This window comes from Blennius ocellaris (assembly GCF_963422515.1).
Source record: "Blennius ocellaris genome assembly, chromosome: 14".
In the NCBI taxonomy this organism is placed as follows: Eukaryota; Metazoa; Chordata; class Actinopteri; order Blenniiformes; family Blenniidae; genus Blennius; species Blennius ocellaris.
In genome coordinates this window covers 11,260,566-11,285,069 of record NC_137663.1, presented here as the reverse complement: position 1 = coordinate 11,285,069, position 24,504 = coordinate 11,260,566, and the positions used below count along the sequence as shown (strand labels likewise).

The 24,504-nt window shown below is 41.3% G+C and overlaps 2 protein-coding genes across 4 annotated transcripts; both read right to left on the bottom strand.

Moving 5' to 3' along the window:
• Nucleotides 1-2,358: 2,358 nt before the first annotated feature.
• Nucleotides 2,359-9,814, bottom strand: LOC308139355 (organic cation/carnitine transporter 2-like). 3 transcript variants are annotated; one of them, XM_080508768.1, is made up of 12 exons: nucleotides 9,689-9,814; nucleotides 8,451-9,454; nucleotides 7,474-7,656; nucleotides 7,213-7,316; nucleotides 6,971-7,125; nucleotides 6,716-6,884; nucleotides 6,416-6,542; nucleotides 4,771-4,871; nucleotides 4,420-4,634; nucleotides 3,145-3,327; nucleotides 2,887-3,022; nucleotides 2,359-2,639 (listed from the first exon to the last, which is right to left on the bottom strand). In XM_080508768.1, exons 2-12 carry the CDS (start codon nucleotides 8,595-8,597, stop codon nucleotides 2,570-2,572), a joined length of 1,590 nt encoding a protein of 529 aa, XP_080364894.1. In that variant the 5' UTR covers nucleotides 8,598-9,454; nucleotides 9,689-9,814; the 3' UTR covers nucleotides 2,359-2,569. The 3 variants fall into 3 exon arrangements, with proteins under 3 accessions (XP_080364894.1, XP_080364895.1, XP_080364896.1); XM_080508769.1 differs by lacking the exon at nucleotides 9,689-9,814 and having other exon boundaries at nucleotides 8,451-8,828; nucleotides 9,212-9,235; XM_080508770.1 differs by having other exon boundaries at nucleotides 7,213-7,299; nucleotides 7,474-9,454.
• A 7,125-nt stretch (nucleotides 9,815-16,939) lies between these two features.
• On the bottom strand, nucleotides 16,940-23,404 carry LOC308139495 (organic cation/carnitine transporter 2-like; the record flags this gene model as incomplete). Its single annotated transcript, XM_080508956.1, has 11 exons — nucleotides 16,940-17,284; nucleotides 17,534-17,669; nucleotides 17,792-17,974; nucleotides 18,836-19,050; nucleotides 20,251-20,258; nucleotides 20,725-20,851; nucleotides 21,025-21,193; nucleotides 21,280-21,434; nucleotides 21,522-21,625; nucleotides 22,307-22,489; nucleotides 23,198-23,404. The coding sequence occupies 11 exons, from the start codon at nucleotides 23,402-23,404 to the stop codon at nucleotides 17,215-17,217; spliced, it is 1,557 nt and encodes a 518-aa protein (XP_080365082.1). The 3' UTR covers nucleotides 16,940-17,214.
• Nucleotides 23,405-24,504: the final 1,100 nt, after the last annotated feature.

Genomic DNA, 24,504 nt, shown 5'->3' with positions numbered 1-24,504 from the left:
TTGTCCTTCTTTCCCCAAAACTTTCTATGCAATTTCGTTGTACCTGTACATTGACAATAAAGCTTCTGATTCTGATTCCGATTCTGATATTGTCATTACAAACAATCCCAATTGACTTTCATATATCACCAGACTTTGAAAGTGCTTTCCTTTTCATGAACGGGAACTTTATGATGTGAAGAGACATCAAATAAACAATAAAATTGGTATTCTGTAGAAAGGAAACCTGGAACAAATGAAGATCATTCCACGATCCCTCCTCCCATCACTCATGAATGAGACCCAGAGATACTTGAATTCCTCCACCTGCGGAAGGTCCACCCCCCTACCAGGAGTGCATGCCATCCTTTTTCGTGAGAAGACCATGAACTCAAACTTGGTTGGGCTGATCTGCATCCAGACCGCTTCACACTGAGACCATAGGCTTTCTCCAAGTCCACAAAACACATGTAGACTGGGCCCTTGTTCCACGACCAGGAGGAAACTATTGGTTGGAGTGTCCTTTCTAGTACCCCCAACATCAACGAAGTGTGAAAATGACCACCACCCCGGTCTGCCAGTCAGAAGAAACTGTACCCGAGGTACATGCGAGACTGTGAACCAGGACAGCACCGCAATATCCAGGGCCCTCAGCAGCTCCCGGCGTATCTCGCCTACTCCTGGGGCCTTGCCACCAGGGAAATGGACAAGGACACATCAGAAGTTTCAGACCCTGCCTCCTGTAAGGGATGCGTGTGTCCCGGGTTCAGGAAATGCTGAAAGTGTTCCTTCCACCTCCAGTGGAGATCCTCAGTCGAGGTCAGAAAATGTCCACTCTTGCTGAGCAAAGGTTGAGATAGGGGCCGTCAACATGAGACCGCCGGTTCACTTAAAAGCATTCAAATTCTAAAACCCTCGGCTGTGAGGTGTGGACAGCAAAGATGATCATCTGTGGAATAAGATTATGCAACACCCCCGTCCCCGACCCCCCATCGTGGTCGACAATGCAATGTCATATACGGACAACTGTGTATGGTCCATGAAACTTGACTTGAAAAGGAGAGCATACAATTAGATTTATATTACAATACACACACACACACACACACACACACACACACACACACACACACATGCACACGCACACGCACACGCACACACATGCACACACACAGATATAACATGTGGAAATTAGATAAATTAGTAGATTAGATAATTAGCTAGATTAGTAACGTCAAAATATTAACTCGAGACACCGAGTTACTATCTAATTCTCGCATACATGCCACACACACACACACACATGAATAAGAGAGGCTATAATTCTCAGCCGCTCTGAATCATATATTCCCTCTTTATCATAAATAAATGGGGCTGGGAATTTTTTTTTTTTTTTACTTTTGAGTATTATAAAGTGAATTTCTGCTCCTTTCACTTTATATGTAGATGTGTCTAAATCAAATGCTTCAACATCAGGAGGAATGGATGTGTAGAATTGTACAACGCAAATCTACAGCCGTTTCTAACGGCAACCTATGCTTCAGGGACCAAGCAGTTTGGCGATGAGGCAAACAGTTTTTTTTTCTGGAAAAGGGGCTTTTTTTACCCAAAGAAAAGACAAAATGTAAACTTAAGTGTTCTGTGACAAAAAAATGAGGTCAACAAAACAAACTCAAAATATCTAACAAGCACAGGTGTAAACACAAAAAAACTGACCGAACAAAATGAGCCACCAGGGAGTATATATAGTGACTGGGTAAAACCACCTAAGACACAAGGATGAAACAAATGACACTACACAAGCTAATGATGGGGAAAACTACGTAAACGCAAAGAAAACGCCTCTGCCATGGCAAGAGATTATAGGGCTGATTGCTTGGGACATAAAAGAGGTTCGGTTTTCGTAAGAAAAATCTTAGAATTCCTCAAAATGTAAGACCTCTCTTAGAATTTTTCCTTACTAAAATGAAAGTAATTCACAAAGCATCCTAGGCCCTAAGAGAGCTCCTAAGATGGGAAACCAATAAAAGTAGTGAGGTGGACTTTTAAGAAGCCTAAGAGTGGTAAAAAGTTTAAAAAATAACCAGCGTGGACAGAAACAATAACAATAATCAAATCACTTTAATAATCAGCATGTGAACAAAGTAAGTTCAATCATTTTTTAAGCTGTGTATAAATAAAACATGTTTTTCAAAGTTTCATTAAATAATTTTCATAATTACAATTTTTAATACAGCCCAAGATATTTGATGAGTTAATTTTATTTTTCAAGCTGTACTGTTAATTCTGATAATTGTATTTAATCTAACTATTGATTCCAATTTTTTTAATTATTTGTTTAGTATATCTTATTAGACTGATATAACAGAATTGGCTATCATTTCCTGTTAAACGGGTAGTGCTCCCAAGGTATATGATACAGATCAAACTACATTTTCGATAAAATAATGAACTACATTTGATCATTATTAATCATTATTGATAGCTAAACTGCCAAAACACAACATAAATGGTACCACATGATCCTTATGATGTAAGAACTCTCCACAGATACAAAACATTTCTTCAAATTTATTATGATTACAAACAATCACAACTGACTCTCAAGCATCACCACAGACTTTGAGTTTGCTTTTCTCTTCATGCACGGGCACTTTATCCTGTTGAGAGACACAAGAAATAAGATGTTATTTATTTTGGTGTTGTACATAAGGAAAACTGACAATGGATGATGAACTATTTCTATACACAGATATCATTATAACTGATATCAGAGCCTCTTCATTATAATGATAATTGTTTTTACTGTGATTCTTACATCAGAACAACTATAAAATCCAAATCACATTAAGTTACATGACTGTTACATGCATATAACACATCAAGAAGCTGCTTTGAACGTCTCACCTTTCTCTTTTTTGCATCTGCTGAATAGTCTGAGGAAGAGGCTGGCCAAAACTCTCCGGTAGGAATATACTGGCAAAGACAGCCAGGAAGCAAAGAGTCCCCAGTACAATCTGAGGCAGGTACTTAGAGTATACACCTGCACAAGGTAGTGGAGAAAAATACAATGAGAGAAAGGCTTGAATCATTGCACTAGGTTCAAAAAATCATGGAGTGGAAAAACAACTTGCTGTTATTGATCCTTCAGTTCAGTGTACTCACTCAGCTCTAGTATAAATGGTGCAATACAGCTTCCAACTCGAGACACGGCGGAACACGTCCCCGTTGCCGTGTTCCTGAGTGCTGTTGGGTAAAGCTCAGCGGTGTACACATACATCAGGGAAAAACCAGCCGTGACACCAAATTTTCCCACCATTTCCAGAGTCATAGACAGACCTGACAAATCTAAAGTGAGAGAAGGCAGACAAGACATGGGGACAAGATGTTTAATGCTCATCTTGTTAATTTACTGTACTACACCACATGGACCTGCTGGTCTTAAAATCAGTTGTGGTCGAGTGCATTGGAAGCACGTTGCTGTCCAGGAGCAAACAAGACAAGTCTGCAGTCAATGGTGCAGTGTTTTAATATTCTCAGAGTGCAGGAGTACCTGTTGTTGTACCCTTCGAGTTTTCATTAAAATATTATAACAACATTTCTTTGAATATATTAAATACCAGCATTAGCATATGGGCTCCTCCAAACCATATAAACCTGTGTGTATAGCTGGAGAGACATATTTTAGAAAAGAGAACAGTCTGTTTGTCACTCTGACAATCAGAAGTTATGTTAAAATGTTCATGTCCTCTCATTATTACTGTTTGACAAATGCACCCATATAATATCAAATCGTCGATGTGTCAGTGTATATTAAAGAAAACAGAAAGGAACATCAATGGGTATAAACTTTATGTGAGTGGGTTCAAGATTGAAGATTACAATACTTGTGCTCATGGGTAGAGTTATTTTGCAGATTGTGATTGCATTTTGAGTGACAAAGAACAAGAAGACAAGTACTCATTCACTATTAACAAATAAGATAAGATCAAAATAATTAAGATTAAAATGGATCTAAATAAACCATAATAAAGCACAATAGAAAACTTAGGGAGATAAAAACATTCTCTAACTTAACATCCAACTTAACAAGTCATGATAATAAATATTTGCTCAGAAATAAAATGAATGAATTAGATGACGTTCATTGTCACTGTTTTTATAAAGCGACAGTGACAGGAACAACGCTGCTTTTATAAAGCTTTGTCCTGCTCCTTGAGACTAAAAACTAAGGTGTGGATCTAAAACATTTGTTTGGGTTTAATTAGTGACTCTAAAATTGACAATAAGTGTGAATGTGTGTGTGATTGTTTTGTGACCAAGGTTTATTCTGCTTAGACCATATAGCCAGCTCCAGCTCCCTTAAGTTAAAGTATTGAAGAAACTACAGTAGATATTGAGAAATTGCAGACGATTGTTTTGTCAGTGTTTAGAGTTTACCTTGAGGAACCAGTTGAATGCTATAAAGTGATGCTCCTCCAAGCACCATTATACAAATTACAGCCAATCGGCGGGGAAGGTATTGCAGAGCCAACCAGCTGCTAATGTATGCTGGAACCTCGACAGCCGCTGAGATGAAGCAGCTGATGTATGGGTCAGTATGAAGCTGGGATGTGTTGAGGGACAGTCCAGCATAGCCGGTACTCATAGTGAACCTGGAAAAATGTCAAGAGGCATGGTAACAAGGTCTGGTTTTATCTGGAGTGTCATTAGTCATTAGTCCTTCATTTGCAATCACTGCAATTACAGCTTATTATAGGTTTGTGTCAGCTGGTCTGAATGGATACTCACCACAACAGGGAGAGGATCACAGTGATGTTTCGGAGTCCTGCATTCCTCACAAGGGTGAAGACGTTATAATGTTCTTGAGATGGTGCCTCATCACTCTGCAACTATATTGCCTCAGTGTTAGAACTGGCTGGTACACAAATGATGGATGTTGAATTACACTTAGGCACATATAAACGTCATCTAATACTCACATTGATAGTAATTCCTAAAGTTTTACCAGCGTGTCACATATGCAATGAGAAGTCATAACATACTGGATAATTCTTATAGCAACATCAAGGACGCATATAACGTCTCCCCCCTCCCCCACCTTGGACAATCAGATCATCTATCCCTGTTTCTCACACCAGGATACAGACCACTCATACTAAGAACAATGTCTGAAGTGAGTTACGTACAGATTTGATCTGAAAATGCCATCCTACAGCTCCAGACATGTATGCACAGGGGAGTTAATGGACTACACATCCAATGTTCTGTTTTATATGAAAACATGCCAGGATAATGTCACAATCACACATTCAATCAAATGTTATACTGAGTAACTGGACCATTTTAAACAACAGAACTTTTACTGTCGTGGAATTTACACACTAACAGCAGATGCAATTGCGTTCAATATTCATTAAACATGTTTTCTGCACTCTTCTCATCTCCAGGTAGGACATCCATAGAAATATCACTATTATTACATTATTCCTTGATTTATTTATTCAGTACCTTCAAGCTATTGTAAATGAACATCCTGATGTGATGTTTCCACCTGCTGACATCATTCTGATAATAACTTGTGCTTAAATAATCTTTAAATTGGATACAATTCTTTGTATATTTCCCAGTTTTAGTCATAGAATGATTTCCTGAAAAGAAAATTCGCTTTGAAATGTACGATTTCTTTAGGAGAACTTTAGGAGGAAGGATGACATCATCAATGGCAGATGGTCAGGTGGGCCAGACAATCCTTAAGCATGACTCAACCAGCATAGAGCAAGCAATATGTGCTTTGGAGTGGAGTGAGCCGTTACTTGAAGTTAAGCATTTCTCTCTTGGTAATTTGTGACGGGGAGGCAAGCCTTTGTGTTTATTTTACTCTTTTGGTTCCTCAGGTAAGTTGGACTCCTGAAAGCACAGTTTATTTTTTAGATACCTCACTACTTTTAGAGAGCTCACTTTGTGTTCATCACTAGAGCCCTTTGTAAATAAACTGCAAAGAAAATATCACTTTTTCACTGAGAAACTGTTTTTGCGTGGCTGCTTGGACCATTGAAGGATGGCAGATTATGTCACATTCCAGCAGCTTGGATGCTGGGGCATAACAATTGTGCTTCCACAGTTCAAATACATGCATTTTTTTCTAACTGGTGGTTCTAAATTGCCATCAGGTGTGACTGGTTTGGCCCTGTGATTGCCATGAACCTGACCATGCTTTACTCTCCTGCATGCAGCTTGCAATCTGTTCTGTGTAATTCAAACTGCTCCTGGGATAGACTACAGTAAACCATGACATTGTTCTTGAGCAGTGATTTCACCAAATACATGCTTTATTTTTAATGTTCTGTCTGCTCTATGTGATCTGAAGCTGATGTTCATGTTTGACACACTTTTACTGACAGGATCTGCATGATTTCAGTCGAAGGCAACTTACATGTACACCGTCAAAGATAGGTTGTGGAGCTTCGACTTTGTTCTTCTTGGCAGCCTTTCTCAATATGGCCTCTGCCTCATCTGCTCTCCCCTGAGAGAGCAGCCAGCGAGGAGACTCTGGGATGAACCTGCCTCAAACAGAGCCCAGATTTAGAATGCTATCAATTGTACTACCTGCTTCAGTGAAGCTTTTTTTTATTCTTCGAGTTCAAAAAATGTGATTCATTAAAATACAAGTTAGTTTACAGTTTTCTACATGTTTTTATCTTCAGCTAAAGTTGTCATCATTAAATACACTTACCACCACAAGGGCAGGTACAGAAAGCCAGGTAATGACAAAACCAACATGAGAGATGTCCAGTCCCTTAAGAAGTAAGCGAAGAGAGGCAAAAACATGTAGCCAACAGCATAGCTCAGAGTTATACCCAAGGATAAGAGGACCCGCACTTTTCCAGTAAGGATCTCACTGCCTGCACAAAGAAAGACAAATATTCCCTCAATAACAGTTTAGAAAAACTTAATTGTAGCATGTGAAATGTAAAATGTGCACATTTACCTAATACAAAAGCAGATACATAATTGGAATTGTGTCCTAAACCAATGAGGAAAAAGAGGATGACGAAGACTACCCAGGAAGGCGAAAAGATTGCAACCAAAGTGAAAATGGCTTGAACTCCAATGGTCATGAATAAGACAGGCTTTCTTCCAAATCTAGGATGAGAAGTTGAATGACAAGTATAAGCCTCATAAGTTCACATATAAAAAGTAATAAAAACTCACAAGTTGCTTTAACTTTACCTGTCTGAAATGGTTCCTGAAAAAAAGCTTCCAGATAAAACGCCCAAGTAAAAAACAGTGGATGTGAAAGGCTTTTTCCACTGCTCACTGCAAACCAAGTCAAACTGAAACATCCACACATGATCAATTCAACACTTTAACAAATGAACCACAAGGAGACAATGTGTGTGTCATTTGGCAATGTTGAGCTACAAATCCTGGCCAAGTGATTTAAATTGAATTGAAAAAAGCCTCCAGGTACAGAAGGACAAAGACACAGACCTCAGAGACCAGGGTGGACTGGTAGATGTCCTTGCTGTAGCTCCAGCCGTCCACACAGCTCTCCTGCTCCAGATCAGTGAGGTTGACATCCCTGCCAGGAAGGAAACCCTGAGCAGAGAGATTTCTGACCACATCCAGGCTGTATCTGCTGCATCTGCTCAGCTCCTGTTTCCCATCCACCACCTCAAAATCACAACAGCAAAATCTTCAGTGTCTTTTGTAGCAGTTTTTCATTACAGAACTGATTCTTGTACTATATAAGAAAAAACCTTTGATCCTATGGTGAGCGTCCAAGAGTGTGACATTTATCACAAATATATACTAATATATTTATATACAAATATATACTCATCACAGTATGTAGCAGACTGATCTTTGTTTGAAGGTGGAGATTCGCAACGTGATCATTTTGATTTCAGCATCATTCAATCACAGATGTTATCAGAAGTAATTCCTCCACCATTAACAATTCTAACACCAAAAAACTAGAATGAAAACACATTTCTTAATTTCCTTAGACTTTTAGTTCATGGAGGCATGCTTGTGTCACCAAAAATATAATCAAGGCTTTAAAGTTATTCAGGTAGGTGATGTCACTATTAAACCCCGTTTCCAACGCACAACATGTGCAGGGAAGCAACGGAGTGTTACGGAGCAGGATGGCAAAGCATAACCAGAGCCAAATCTGGTGCGCGTTTCCTCCACAGAAAGTACGGTTAAAATGTATTCAGGGTTGAGAGCTCTGCAGATATGTGATGTTGGTTCAGAGAGAGCAAACGCCGGCACCTGTGACGTTGCCTCAGCTAAGTTCACCGGAGAGCGCTCCGGCAGCACAAAGCCAGTTGGCACCAGTGTCATGGAGCTGGATGTGACAGCTGCAACTTCTGCGTTGGGGCAGAAATCGTGTACGTGATGCAATTCGCGCACTGTGTGTGGATGCGATTCGAGTCCAGTCGTTGCGTTGCATAACGTCGCACCAGAGCTCTGGAGCCGGCCAGTGTGTGCGGGCACACGGCGGCCCACGACACAATGTGACTCGGTAGTACATCAGTTACGGCCGTCGCGCCTTCTCCCGGATCCCGGTCTCCGTCCCTGCCACGCATCTGGTCTTTCGGGACCAACATGAAAGTTAAGCAGCAAAGATGAACAAGAACAAAATAAAAAAACAACCAGTGCAAAGCTGAATATGTTAATGACAGAGGAGTTACACAGCGGACATATTAAAATATTGGAGGTGTGTAGTAAATCTCTCACCAATCAGCAAGCAGCTCCTCAAATCAGACCCGCTCTGTCGTCCTGAGTACCCCAATGGAAGGGTGACCAAAAACCTTTGGCGGAGTTATTTCCCATAAAATCTGCAATTTTTGCGGTGGAAACCCAAACTGTACTGGACCATAGCGTTCCATTACTGCACTTTTTGCGCGGCGACAACAGAGCTTTAGTCGAGTCATGGTTAATAGGTTAATAAAGCTTTGAGGCTTGAAATGCAGAGGAAAACCTTCATACAGTACCTGCACTATGAGAGTGGAAAGCATGATTTTTATTTTATTTTTATAAATAAACCCTGATCTTCAAAATATATCATTTATCAGGGGGCAAAGGGCCATTACAAGGAAAACACAACCAATCAATGACTGAAAAAAAAATCAATTAATAATCAATATGAATGCACAGCAAGAAACAAGTGAAAGAATCTTCTGATGACTAAGTAAAATTTATGCACAGTAGAATCACAAACCTCTATTGGGATGACGGCTCTGTACCAATCAACGGTCAAGTTTACATCAGGAATCAGGCAGTGGTGAGCCGGAGTGTCCGCCACAAAGACGATTAATAAACCTCCCAGTCCATTGGTCAAGATGCTGACACAAATCAGGAAGAAAACCTGTTGCTGGAAGCGTCCCCAATGACCCAGGAATGCTGTGGCGTCTTCATAGTCCTGCATAGTGTCTGACAGGTTGCTGTGCTTTCTTGTCTTGTCCTTTTGAACACAAATTATGCAGCAGACGAGTGTCATTCACTTGGTATCAGCAGGGAATTTAACAAACTCAGCAGAATTCAAGCCAAAGTTGATTTTAAATGTCTATTATCAGGTTAGAGATTAGTGGAACGAAGTGAACACAGCTTGTCAATGAGTGTTTAATGTGCTGACGGGACATCAAGAAAACAATTCAGATGTTATTAAAAAGTGCATAAAGGCAAGTATTTCACTTACTTGGACTATGATATTGTTACCCGCACTCAATGATGACAGTGTCCATCCAAATGTCAGTAAATGTATTTCAACAGAAACAGATTAAAATCAGTACTGACGCACTCCTCTGCTATCTGTCCTGTCTATGACTGTGCTTACTTCCTTGTTTACCAGGAGAACAACCGGTTTCTTACAGTAATTAAAGCCAGTACTACAGAAGAGTCTTAGGGCCACTGAAGAAAAAAAAAAATTGAACGCTAAAAAAAAAAAAAAACCTCATGTGCTTCAGAAACAAAGCCAAAAATCAAAGTCGAATTTTTTTTATGAAAAAAGTTAAAAAAGTTTAAAAAAATCATCTTCATGCACTCCAGAAAAAAAATGGAAACTCAAAGTTGAGATTTTTTTTCACACACAAAAAAAAGAGTTCTCTATACCAGTGTTTTTCAACCACTGTGCCGCGGCACACTGGTGTTCCACGAGATATAGTCAGGTGTGCCGTGGGAAAGTATCCAATTTCACATTTTTTTCTAAAAATCATTTGCTCTCACAGCCGCTGTCAGCTGTGAGAGCAGTGTGTTGAAGAGTAATCATGTATAAATACTCTTCGCCAATAGATGGCAGCACATGTGGTTAATCACCACCACCTCCAGCTGCTCCCATCTTGTATCAAAGTACTGTGTCAGTGGCAGTGATGGAGAAGTTTTTGAAAAGGAAGAATCTAACCAGGATCTCAGCTCTGTATTCATCCAAACAGGCCCAGGGTTCACATTGAGTGAGTACAAATTTAAAAAAAAGAAATTGAGAAATACTTTTTTTCTGTATTTATTTGATTCCTGTTGATAAAACTTTGATGCGAACGACTTTATATTGTTAATATAGGCTACAGAGTTTCACATTTTAACATTTTAGGGTGGTGGTGTGCCTCGAGATTTTTCCCAACAAAAGAGTGTGCCTTGGCTCAAAAAGGTTGAAAAACACTGCTCATGTGACTGCTTGAAAATGCATGGCAGACGGTTTAATGAAGAGGTGAAAAGACGTGTCAGGACAGGATTTAGCTCATAAACACAGTCAATTATCAGTATCAGACTTTGCAGAGACAGTGCAGCCTGCAACATTGTTCCGTCGCGAACATTCGTCGATTACGAAGGACAAAGGCACGGATCCCAGGGTGCTTATAAAATGTGTTATTTTTAATCAAGGGTATTGTAACCCCTGTGACCTAAAGGGCCACTGCCACTTCCTGTTGTAGTTTTATTGTGACAGGCCCACTCTGCACCTTTAAGTTCACTCCCCCTCAGTCTTGTGAGATCTACTGCTGCTGCTCTGGCTGCTCTCATGGTGGCGTCGGAATGATCGGCTTCCCTACGGTGGCCCAGAAGGGCCAACAACACAACACACCAACAAAAGCCACAACCAGGGCCCCCCCTGGCCAAGTGGGGGCCCTAAGCAGGATTTTATTTTGGGGCCCCCCTTCCAATAACATAATAATAATAATATAATAATACTAATAATAATAGTAACAATAACAATAACAATAATAATAAATTACAATGACTAACGAATCAAATGAACAGCCTCTATCAACAGTGGAACAAAAACTTTACAGATGCACACGTCTGCATTTTCTGGATGCAAAGTCATCAATGAGCTCATCATATGGCAGCTGCTGTGCCACTTCTGAGTTTATGCTAATCACAGCCAGGCCACTCAACCGTTCTTGCGCTTTTGATGAGCGAAGGTAAGTTTTCAACAACATCCCACCTTCAAGTGAAGCACGAGCCTCTGCTTGTTTGGACTTTTTCTTTCTTTTGCTAGCTCCCGAATCGTATTGACGTTTGGAAGCCATCTCTCTCTCTCTCTACTCTCTCTCTCTCTCTCTCTCTCTCTCTCTCTCTCTCTCTCTCTCTCTCCTGCCTCGGGCTGCCTTGGTGGCGGTGCTCTACGCGCCTCTCGGCAAAATGCACGCGCATCCTTTGCGCATTTGCAGAGAATTATGATACTTTATTGATCCCGAGGGAAATTCAATTCACTTGCGCAAAATGGGGCCCCCCATGGATCGCGGGGCCCTACGCACAGCGCGTGTTCTGCGTGTAGGGAGGGGCGGGTCTGGCCACAACACACTAACAAAAGCCATAACACAACAACAAAAGCCACAACACAACAACAAAACCCACAACACAACAACAAAACCCACAACACTACAACAAAAGCCGCAACACAACAACAAAAGCCACAACACAACACAACAAAACGCCACAATGTTGTTGCAGTTGCTGTTTCCGGGGGACCATATTTTCTGACGGACTTGGGACCGGGGAGGACAACAGTTTCTTACATTAAGGAGTTTAATGAGACACAAATGATGAGGGATGGACAGACATCACTCTGTGAAAAAAAAACTCAACTTTTTTTCTGAAGCACATGAATTTTTTTTCTTCTTCAGTGGCCCTAATACTCTTCCGTACAGTACTGACTGTAAGTGGCAAGAATGAATATCGCCTTACAAATACCTGGTAAGTTTCCCTCATTGGCAGAAGTAAAAGAAGGCCTTTTACATTAGATTAAGCAAAAAACAAAAATAACAATGGGAGACCAAGTTAATCAAAGGAACTAATACTTCTCTTTATTATAATAACTCTTTAACTTTCCAGGGCTCCACAACATGACCGAATACAAAACAGATGATGCAATAATTCCAAAAGCAAACACTCCACAGTCACAAATATTGAAAACAGATAAACCAGCCCAAAAGATGAATATACAAATTTAGTAAACATTTCATATTCAAGCATAGTACAGAAAGAAATGGCAATGTCACTGACATGATTAATCTCGCAGTGTAAATAACTTCAAATTCTTGTTCAAGTAAAACTTTGTTTCTAATATGCCATATAGTAAAATTGTTTTACCATTAAGATTTTTTTGAACAAGTCTTCACAATCTCCACTTTCTGTTTCACAGGAGAACACCCCCCCCCCCCCCCCCCCCCCCAACAAAAACCCCAAAACAAAAAAATTCGCCAAAATAAACAAAATCAAACCAAACATCTTGGCAAAAGGGCAATCTGGTACACTTAGAGGTTCAACTCCCTAAATAAACACGGCACTGCCCCATACATATCGATATACAGCCAATCAGATGCGCACAATATAAAAGACCAACCCAAAGTATATTACAATGCCAAGTACATATTATTACTTATTATTACTTACTATGTTATTAAAGGATTCCACCTCTTTTTGAAAAAATCTATTGTAAGGTTTAAATGTGCTGTTATTTTCTCCAGTGTATAGACCTTCACTGTTCTTTCCATTGGTTTACTGTAGGAGGCCACCGGCATCAAGACCTTAAAAAAAAATTTCTTTTTCTTTATTGAGCAAATCGTTTTCGAATCGAAGTATTTCAAACGACAAAGGCAAGCGGGTTCCACTCGCTGTAAATGTTCCCTCTCATTATTAATTGAGGGAGCGACTTATTATATCGTTCCCACACATTATTATAATCTTTTTCTCCATAACCGCTCCGTGTACGCTGAAGGTTTCAGAATGCTGGTTCAGTGTCTCTTCTGCCCCGGAGGTAGCGATAACTCCAGCGATAACTCTTTGGTGGTAGAAAGACAAACAACTGGTGCCAAGTCCAGCCCTGGCTCTGAACTAGCCCCTGGTTCTTTAGAGTGGAAAAGCCCTCACAGACACAGGGTCTGCATGCTAATCTTTGCTTTACTAACTGGTCAACTTGCAATCCTACGCATATCACATCAAAGACAACATCACACGCATAATTGAACAGCATCTGACAACTCCAGACATTTTACAAAGCAAATCACATTCACATTAACTCATTTTAGGAATGGACCTTTAACAGACACACCGCAAGCAGATGTGAAAGACGATGTCCTATGTTCTATAGTTCTCCCAACATATGGTGGAGACAGAGGACAGCCTTCCTGCTCTCTGACAACCACCATTGTGAGTGTGGTTTATTGTGGTCCGCCATCTTGTTTTGTGGTTCCGTCCCAGGTGATTGTAGGACAACTCGTCCACAAAATGGCAATCCCGGACAATGCGTCCATTTACAGCACTGTGAGGTTCCAAGGCGGACACCCCGACTCGGGATGTGGTCGGCGTGTGTTGGGAGAGAGGATGCGGCAAGGATACGAGGGTAGACTGTGTTTTTCCAAGATTTACCTTGATTTATTTTAAATTTTCTTTTTACAATCAATCACAAATTCTTTTCACTTGCAGCCTCACAACAGGCCAGCAGACACAGACACATCTACTCTCAGTCTCTCAGTCCTCTTGACACTGACAGCAGGCCTCTTTAAATAGGCCCAGCCCCACCCTGAGTTGAGCCAATCAGGACGTGCTAGGCTGAAACAACCGTCTAAGGGGTGTTTAACTTATCCTAAATTAACCCAACCAAAGAAATATATGAATAAAGTACACCTCCATCTGACAGGCATAATTACATACAAAATATATACATTACATTACCGTGATACATCACCCAGTCCCCACTATACATAAGCCCCGTCTCCACCGCACAGAAAGTACCAGCCTAGACGGGTTTAAACCGCTCCGGCTCGCGTCTCACGACATGTAAAGCAGCCTAAACCACTCTAGACCGCTCCAAAGGCGACCGCTTTTCCGCTACCCATCCGTTGGGGTGCCGGGGACCATGGAACGGGTCTGAGGTTGAGCTGCTGTCTGCTGATTGGTCAGTGATTTACCACACGCCCTCAATATTTTAATGTGCTGGCTGGATGAAGCCTCTGCTGTCAGTGTGGTCAGCTGTGCTCTGGTTGTTTTTATTTTCATTTTCTTTTCTTTGCTGCTCAACTTTAGTGTTTGTTGTGAAAGAGCGGACTTGAGGCAGGGGGAGACCGGGGGGAGGGACTTTGCATCGCGTTGGAGTTTTCTGTTTGCAGCATAGCGCTCGCCGTGGCGCTGATGTGCGTCCGTGACACCGGAGTCTGGAGCTTTGGGCTCCGGCGCTGACCGCTCCGCTTTCCAGAGGCGGTCAGCGTTCTGTTCAGCCGCGGTCAGTGGCGCTTTATCGCGGGGACAGACCGCGGAAGCGATGAAAAGTAGCTTGGAGCTCGGCGCCTCCGTGTTCCGGCGCTGCGCTGCGCTGTGGAGCCGGAGTGGAAAACCTCCTGGGTTTGAGCAGAAAGCTCAGACTCCCGTGTCTGTGCCTCAGCCAACCGGGGGGAACGCTCCGGCCACTTGCCCCACACCCGAGCGCTCGAGTGCGGGACACGTCGCCGGCAAGCGGCGGAGCGACTCGCTCTCTCAAAACAAACACGGAAGTTGCGCTGCAGCTCTCCACTGCAAAAAATGACTGCTGCAAAAAATAACTTTTTTTTTTTTCCGCTGCAAAAAATAACAGTGCAAAGTGGAGAATTTAAACAACAACAGAGGATTCATAAGATCTACATCTGACGACGTTCTTTTCTGTTATAATGTCACATTTCTGCGGAGCTCATAAGCCCCGCCCACTTTTCATGCTCCTCTCTGCTGTGGAGACACGACCCAAAATTTCGGTCGGGGTTGTGCTTCCGAACTGCTCCGTACCGCTCCGCTCCGTCCCGGCACTTGTGTGCGGTGGAGACGGGGCTATATTTACACCCAAAAATACAAACAGTGCACCCCTACACCCAGTGGACTGTTCCACCTGCAGTCTGCCCACTGAAATACAGCTCCTTCAGCGGCGCACTCCGCCGAGGAATAGGCTGATCGGCTGGAGCAGGAAGCGCATGAGGTGAGCTGTGTGGGGAGTTTTTGTCTTTACAAAATACTTGGTGCCACCGATGCAAGGTGTAGTGGGTACCGCACTACCGACCTGAGCTATGGTTGTCCAGTGTCCACAGTTATGGCACCGCGCGCTCTGTCCCAGTCACGTCAGTGTGGCTGACGCGACGTCACTACTCCTCCCCAACACAGTCTCAAAAGCCCCGTTTCCGCCGCACAAGAAGTACCGGCCTAGACCGGTTTAAACCGCTCCGGTTCGCGTGTCATGACAGGAATGCAGTCTAAACCGCTCCAGACCGCTCCAAAGGCGACCGCTTTTCTGCTCCCCTTCCGTTGGTGTGCCGAGGACCATGGAACGGGTCTGAGTTTGAGCTGCTGTCTGCGGATTGGTCAGTGATTTACTACACGCCCTCAATATTTTAATGTGCTGGCTGGATGAAGCCTCTGCTGTCAGTGTGGTCAGCTGTGCTCTGGTTGTTTTTATTTTCATTTTCTTTTCTTTGCTGCTCAACTTTAGTGTTTGTTGTGAAAGAGCGGACTTGAGGCAGGGGGAGACCGGGGCTCAGGACTTTGCATCGCGTTGGAGCTTTCTGTTTGCAGCATAGCGCTCGCCGTGGCGTGGATGCGCGTCCGGGACACGGGAGTCTGGAGCTTTCGGCTCCAGCGCTGACCGCGCTCCGGCAGCTCCGCTTCCCAGAGGCGGTCAGTGTTCTGGTCAAGCGCGGTCAGTGGCGCTATATCGTGGGGACGGACCGCGCCAGCGATGAAGAGGAGCTCAGAGCCTCCGTGTTCCGACGCTGAGCTGCCGGACCGCGATCAGCGCCGGAGTGGAGAGGCTCCTGCGTTTGAGCAGAAAGCTCAAGACTCCCGTGTCTGTGCCTCAGCCAACCGGGGGGAACGCTCCGGCCACTTGCCCCGCACCTGGGGCAAGTCGCCCCCAGTCACCGGCAAGTGGCTGGAGCGTTCGCTCTCTCACAACAAACACAGAAGTTGCGCTGCAGCTCTGCCGCTGCAAAAAATTACTGCTGCAAAAAGTAACTTCTTTTTTTTTCCGCTGCAAAAAATAACAGTGCAAAGTGGAGGATGTAAACAACAACAGAGGATTCACAAGATCTAGATCTGACGACTTTCTTTTCTGTTGTAATGTTACATTTCTTCGGAGCTCATAAGCCCTGCCCACTTTTAAAGCGCCTCTCTGCAGTGGAAACGCGACCCAAAATTTCGGTCGGGGTCTCTATTCCGTACCGCTCCGTACCGAATTTTGGAGCAAAAATAAATCTGTACAATGTAGTTTTAAAAATAATTTCTAATTGATATTTTATATACATTTCATTTATCTCGTATATGTCCATACATATTTAGTATAGTATCATATGGCTTTGTTTCTCGGGAAGAATGTTCTTCTTTGTGCACATGACACCCCACCCACCCGAAACTTCGGCAATGCCGTGTGCTGCACATGCGTGTTCCAGCTCTCTAATGACCATATCAGTCATATATTTTAATCCTGTTTATTAAGTAACGTCGCTACTGTATGAAACCCCCCAGCTCCTAACTATGTTGGAAATCGCACTTACGTGATGCACCTGAACGCATCACTCAAAGCGGTCAGCTACGAAGTGGCATTATCCCGTTCCGACATCGGGGCACTACAATGTCTTTACACCGTTGCTCATTGATCATTATTAATAGCTAAACTGCCAAAACACAACATTAATGGTACCATGTGATCCTTATGATGTAAGAAATCCCTACAGATACAAAACATTTCTTCAAATGTATTCTAATTACAAACAATCACAACTGACTCTCAATCATCACCACAGACTTTGAGTTTGCTTTTCTCTTCATGCACGGGCACTTTATCCTGTTGAGAGACACAAGAAATAAGATGTTATTGATTTTGGTGTTCTACATAAGGAAAATTGTGACAATGGATGATGAACTATTTCTATACACAGATATAATTATAACTGATATCAGAGCCTCTTCATTATAATGAGAATTGTTTTTACTGTGATTATTTCATCAGAACAACTATAAAATCCAAATCACATTAAGTTACATGACTGTTACATGCATATAACACATCAAGAAGCTGCTTTGAACGTCTCACCTATCTCTTTTTTGCATCTGCTGAATAGTCTGAGGAAGAGGCTGGCCAAAACTCTCCGGTAGTAATATACTGGCAAAGATTGCCAGGAAGCAAAGAGTCCCCAGTACAATCTGAGGCAGGTACTTAGAGTATACGCCTGCACAAGGCAGTGGAGAAAAATAGAATGAGAGAAAGGCTTGAATCATTGCACTAGGTTCAAAAAATCATGGAGTGGAAAAACAACTTGCTGTTATTGATCCTTCAGTTCAGTGTACTCACTCAGCTCTAGTATAAATGGTGCAATACAGCTTCCAACTCGAGACACGGCGGAACACGTCCCCGTTGCCGTGTTCCTGAGTGCTGTTGGGTAAAGCTCAGCGGTGTACACATACATCAGGGACAAACCAGCTGTGACACCAAATTTTCCCACCATTTCCAGAGTCATAGACAGACCTGACAAATCTAAAGTGAGAGAAGACAAACAGGACATGGGAACAGGATGTTTAATGCTCATCTTGTTTAATTATTGTACTCCACCTGCTGGTGTTAAAATCAGTTGTGGTCGAGTGCATTGGAAACACGTTCTTGCCTCAGTGCAATCAACAAGACAAGTCTGCAGTCAATGGTGCAGTGTTTTAATATTCTCAGAGTGCAGGAGTACCTGTTGTTGTACCCTTAGAGTTTTCATTAAAATATTGCCACAACATTGTTCTTTGAATATATTAAATACCAGCATTCGCATATGGGCTCCTCCAGACCATATAAACCTGTGTGTATAGCTGGAGAGACATATTTTAGAAAAGAGAACAGTCTGTTAGTCACTCTGACAATCAGAAGTTATGTTAAAATGTTCATGTCCTCTCATTATTACTGTTTGACACATCAACCCATATAATGTGAAATTGTTGATGTGCAATTGTATATTAAAGAAAAGGAGAAAGTAATATAATTGGTTATGGCCCTTATTTGAGTGCATTCCAATAGATCCTAAGATTACTGTATTTGTTCGGGTTGGGGTTTAAATTGTTGATGTGTAAGTGTATATTAATGAAAAGGAGAAAGGAACATAATTGTCATGCACATTGGGACTAAAAACCAAGGTGTGGTTATTTCTCCCCACACTTTAAAAACAATTGTTTGGGTTTAATTAGTGACTCTAAAATTGACAATAACTGTGAATGTGTGTGTGATTGTTTTGTGACCAAGGTTTATTCTGCTTAGACCATATAGCCAGCTCCAGCTCCCTTAAGTTAAAGTATTGAAGAAACTACAGTAGATATTGAGAAATTGCAGACGATTGTTTTGTCAGTGTTTATAGTTTACCTCTAGGAACTAGTTGAATTCCATAAAGTGATGCTCCTCCAAGCACCAATATACAAATTACTGCCAATCGGCGGGGAAGGTATTGCAGAGCCAACCAGCTGCTAATGTATGCTGGAACCTCTACAGCCGCTGAGATGAAGCAGCTGATGTATGGGTCAGTATGAAGTTGGGATGTGTTGAGGGACAGTCCAGCATAGCCGGTACTCATAGTGAACCTGGAAAAATATCAAGTAGGTTTTACTGGAAGTGTCATTAGTCATTAGTCCTTCATTTGTATCCCACTGCAAATTACAGCTTATTATAGGTTTGTGTCAGTTGGTCTGTATGGATACTCACCACAACAGGCAGAGGATCACAGTTATGTTTCGGATGCCTGCATTCTTCACAAGGGTGAAGATGTAATATTTTGATGGTTCCTCATCACCCTGCAACTATATTGCCTCAGTGTTAGAAGTAGCCTCTGTTTCAGCAATGCTGTTCAGATCTGAGGAAAGCAACATTCGCCGGCTGCTAAACAAATGACGGATGTTGAATTATGGTTGGAGACATATGGACGTCATCTAATACTCACATTGATAGTAATTCCTAAGTTTTACCAGCGTGTCACATATGCATTGAGAAGTCATAACATACTGGATAATTCTTAAAGCAACATCAAGGACGTATATAACGTCTCCCCCCTCCCCCACCTTGGACAATCAGATCATCTATCCCCGTTTCTCACACCAGGATACAGACCACTCATACTAAGAACAATGTCTGAAGTGAGTTACGTACAGATTTGATCTGAAAATGCCATCCTGCAGCTCCAGACATGTATGCACAGGGGAGTTAATGGACTACACATCCAATGTTCTGTTTTATATGAAAACATGCCAGGATAATGTCACAATCACACATTCAATCAAATGTTATACTGAGTAACTGGACCATTGTAAAAAACAGAACTTTTACTGGAGTAAAATTTAGACACTAACAGCAGATGCAATTGCGTTAAATATTCATTACACATTTTTTCTACACTCTTCTCATCTCCAGGTAGGACATCCATAGAAATATCACTATTATTACATTATTCCTTTATTTATCTAATCAGTACTTTCCAGCTATTGTAAATAAACATCCTGGTGTGCTGTTTCCACCTGCTAACATCAATATGATAATCACTATAACTTAAGAATTCTTTAAATTGGATACAATTCTCAGTTTATTTCTCAAAAGAGTTTTATTCATAGAATGATTCCCTGAAAAGAAAATTGCTTATGATGTTGATTACTATTAGCATGCCTCAACCGGCAAAGAGCAAGCAATGTGTGCTTTGGAGTGGAGTGAGCTGTTACTTGAAGTTCAACATTTTTCTCTTGGTAATTTTTGTCAGGGAGGCAAGACTTTATGCTTTCAGGAGTCCGACTTACCTCAGGAACTTAAAGAGTAAAATTAACAATGTTTATTTTTATTGAGCTCACTCCTTTTAGAGAGCTCACTTTGTCTTCATCACCAGAGCACTTTCTCAATAAACTGCAAAGAAAATATCACTTTTTCACTGAGAAACTGTTTTTGTGTGGCTTGGACCATTGAAGGATGGCAGTTATGTCACATTCCAGCAGCTTGGATGCTGGGGCATAACAATTGTGCTTGGGGAGATTTCTGTGTGGAGTTTACGTCTTGTCCTGTGCAATTTTCTCCACTTCCCTTCCACAGTTCAAATACATGCATTTTATTCTAAATGGTGATTCAGTCAACCATGACATTGTTCTTGAGCAGTGATTTCACCAAATACATGCTTAATTTTTAATGTTGTGTCTGCTCTGTGCAATCTGAAGCTGATGTTCATGTTTGACACACTTTTACTGACAGGATCTGCATGATTTCAGTCGAAGGCAACTTACATGTACACCGTCAAAGATAGGTTGTGGAGCTTCAACTTTGTTCTTCTTGGCAGCCTTTCTCAATATGGCCTCTGCCTCATCTGCTCTCCCCTGAGAGAGCAGCCAGCGAGGAGACTCTGGGATGAACCTGCCTCAAACAGAGCCCAGATTTAGAATGCTATCAATTATACTACCTGCTTCAGTGAATCTTTTTTTAATTCTTCGAGTTCAAAAAATATGATTCATTAAAATATAAATTAGTTTACAGTTTTCTACATGTTTTTATCTTCAGCTTAAGTTGTCATCATTGAATACACTTACCACCATAATGGCAGGTACAGAAAGCCAGGCAATGACAAAGCCAACATGAGAGATGTCCAGTCCCTTAAGAAGTAAGCGAAGAGAGGCAAACACATGTAGCCAACAGCAAAGCTCAGAGTTATACCCAAGGATAAGAGGACCCGCACTTTTCCAGTAAGGATCTCACTACCTGCACAAAGAAAGACAAATATTCCCTCAATAACAGTTTAGAAAATCGTAATTGTAGCATGTGAAATATAAAATATGCACATTTACCTAACACAAAAGCAGATACATAATTGGAGACTTGTCCTAAAGAACTGAGGTAAAAGAGGATGACGAAGACTACCCAGGAAGGCGAAAAGATTGCAGCAAAAGTGAAAATGGCTTGAACTCCCATGGTCATGAATAAGACAGGCTTTCTTCCAAATCTAGGATAAGAAGTTGAATAACAAGCATAAACCTCATAAGTTCACATATAAAAAGCAATAAAAACTCACAAGTTGCTTTAACTTTACCTGTCTGAAATGGTTCCTGAAATGAGGCTTCCAGATAAAATTCCGAAGAATAAAACAGTGGATGTGAAAGGCTTTTTCCACTGCTCACTGCAAACCAAGTCAAACTGAAACATCCACACATGATCAATTGATAAGTAAATTTGTACTTTATATTAAAGATTAGTACTTGGTATAATGGGAAATAACATTTTGCAAGTTATCGTTGATTCATGCATGTTTGTGTTGTTCGCTGCTTTACGCCTGCCAGGCCACGAATCCTTGCACCTTGTACTTTTGAGAAGATATTTTAACTGCGCCGCTCTGAGTTGTCTTCAAGGTCTCTGGCCTTCGGGCTGGAGGAATATCTTATCTTATAGCGTTCCTACCTTCTCAGCTCACATAGAAGCATACTTACACACACACACACACACACACACACACATACACCAGTGTAAACCTTGCTTTGTTGTATCATGGAATGAGAATGTAACCGCCTACTTCAACGTTGGGAATAAGCGGGCAGCAGAGGGAAGAACCTTGCAGATTGATGAATGAGCTGTGACTTCACTCTCTGCCCTTGCGCAATAATCTTGATTGTTTTGACTATTATTGCTCTCGATACTGGGGTTGTCTCTTTTCTCTCATTCTAGCAGGTTTTTCACCTAACATCAATTCAACGCTTTAATGAATGAACCACAAGGAGTCAATGTCTGTGTCATTTGGCAAACCTGAGCTACAAATCCTGGCCAAGTGATTTATATTGAATTGAAAAAAGCCTCCAGGTACAGAAGGACAAAGACACAGACCTCAGAGACCAGGGTGGACTGGTAGATGTCCTTGCTGTAGCTCCAGCCGTCCACACAGCTCTCCTGCTCCAGATCAGTGAGGTTGACATCCCTGCCAGGAAGGAAACCCTGAGCAGAGAGATTTCTGACCACATCCAGCCTGTATCTGCTGCATCTGCTCAGCTCCTGTTTCCCATCCACCACCTCAGAATCACAACAGCAAAAACTTCAGTGTCTTTTGTAGCAGTTTTTCATTACAGAACTGATTCTTGTACTATATAAGGAAAAACCTGTGATCCTATGGTGAGCGTCCAAGAGTAAAACATTAACAACTGTGTCCTTACATAACATTTATCTACACAAATATATACTCATCACAGTATGGAGCAGATTGATCTTTGTATGGAGGTGGAGTTTTCTAACATGGTCATTTTGATTTCAGCATCATTCAATCACAGATTTTATCAGAAGTAATTTCTCCACCATTAACAATTCTAACACCAAAAAACTAGAATGTCTTCATTTAATATGTCCTCATTTTCTTAGACTATTAGTTTATGGAAACATTCTTGTGTTACTACAACTACGATCAAGGCTTTAAATATATTTCAGGTAGATGTGACTATCAGTCAAGTCGTGGTGAATAGATTAATAAAGCTTTGAGCCTTGAAATGTAGAGGAAAACATTCATACAGTACCTGCACTATGAGAGTGGAAAGCATGATTTTTATTTTATTTTTCTAAATAAAGCCTGATAATCAAAATATGTCATTTATCAAGGGGGTAAAGGGCCATTACAAGGAAAACACAATCAATCAATCAATGAAAATTTCAAATAATAACATGAAGGATACCAGTGAAATAATTTTCTGATGACTTGAAGTAAAATTTAGACACAGTAGAATCACAAACCTCTATTGGGATGACGGCTCTGTACCAATCAACGGTCAAGTTTAAATCAGGAATCAGGCAGTGGTGAGCCGGAGTGTCCGTCACAAAAACAATGAAAAAACCTCCCAGTCCATTGGTCAAGATGCTGACACAAATCAGGAAGAAAACCTGTTGCTGGAAGCGTCCCCAATGACCCAGGAATGCTGTGGCATCTTCATAGTCCTGCATAGTGTCTGACAGGTTGCTGTGCTTTCTTGTCTTCGTCCTTTTGAACACAAATTATGCAGCAGATGACTGTCATTCTCTTGGGAGCAGCAGGGAATTCAACAAACTCAGCAGAATTCAAGCCAAAGTTGCTTTTATAAGTCTATTATCAGGTTACAGATAAGCGGAAAGAAGTGAACACAGCTCGTCAATGAGTGTTTAATGTGCTGACGTGGCATCAAGGAAGCAAATAAGAGGTTTTTAAAAAGTGCATAAAGGCAAATATTTCACTTACTTTGACTATGTCATTGTTACCCACACACAATAATGACAGTGTCTATCCAAATCAAGTCAATACATTTATTACTGACATTTGACTGACTCATCTGCTGTCCTGCCAATCTATGACTGGGCTTACTTCCTTGCTTTCCAAACTGTAGTTACTGATGTAGTACTACATACATCAACAACAAAACACAAAAGTGTAGCCTACACATTACTCCATGTTATACATTACGAAACACAAAATAGTCCAACACAACTGCTACTGTCATGGCGGCTTATATGTACCCTTCTGACTTTCTAACTACTTAACTCAATGAATATGCATGGCAACTAAAAGGAAAGGTTACTTTAACAACTGGCTGACAGGCCCCTATTACATCTCAGCATTCCTTATTTTCTTATATTTGACATATTGTAAACATGAAACATGGCACCAAAAATAAAGATATGTAACAGAAGTAATATATATATATATATATATATATATATATATATATATATATATATATATATATATCTGCAAATGCAGAAGGAACACAGATTATGATCAGCACTGACTTACCTGTCTGCTATCCGTCTTTGACTGGGCTGACTTCCTCATTTCCTAGGATATTGAGAACCAGTTTCTTACAGTTATAGAAGCCACTCCTGACTTCTAGTGGCAAGAAAGAATATTGCTCTAGAAATGCCTTTCGAGATTTCCATATTTGTAGAAGTTACACAATGCCTTTTATCAGTGGCAGACCTGGCGAGTCCCCCTTGTTTCCCCCTTTGTTTTAATCCAAACTGCCAGTTCTTTCCATATTTTCATGGAATTGAGGTGTTCTGGACTTCTGGAC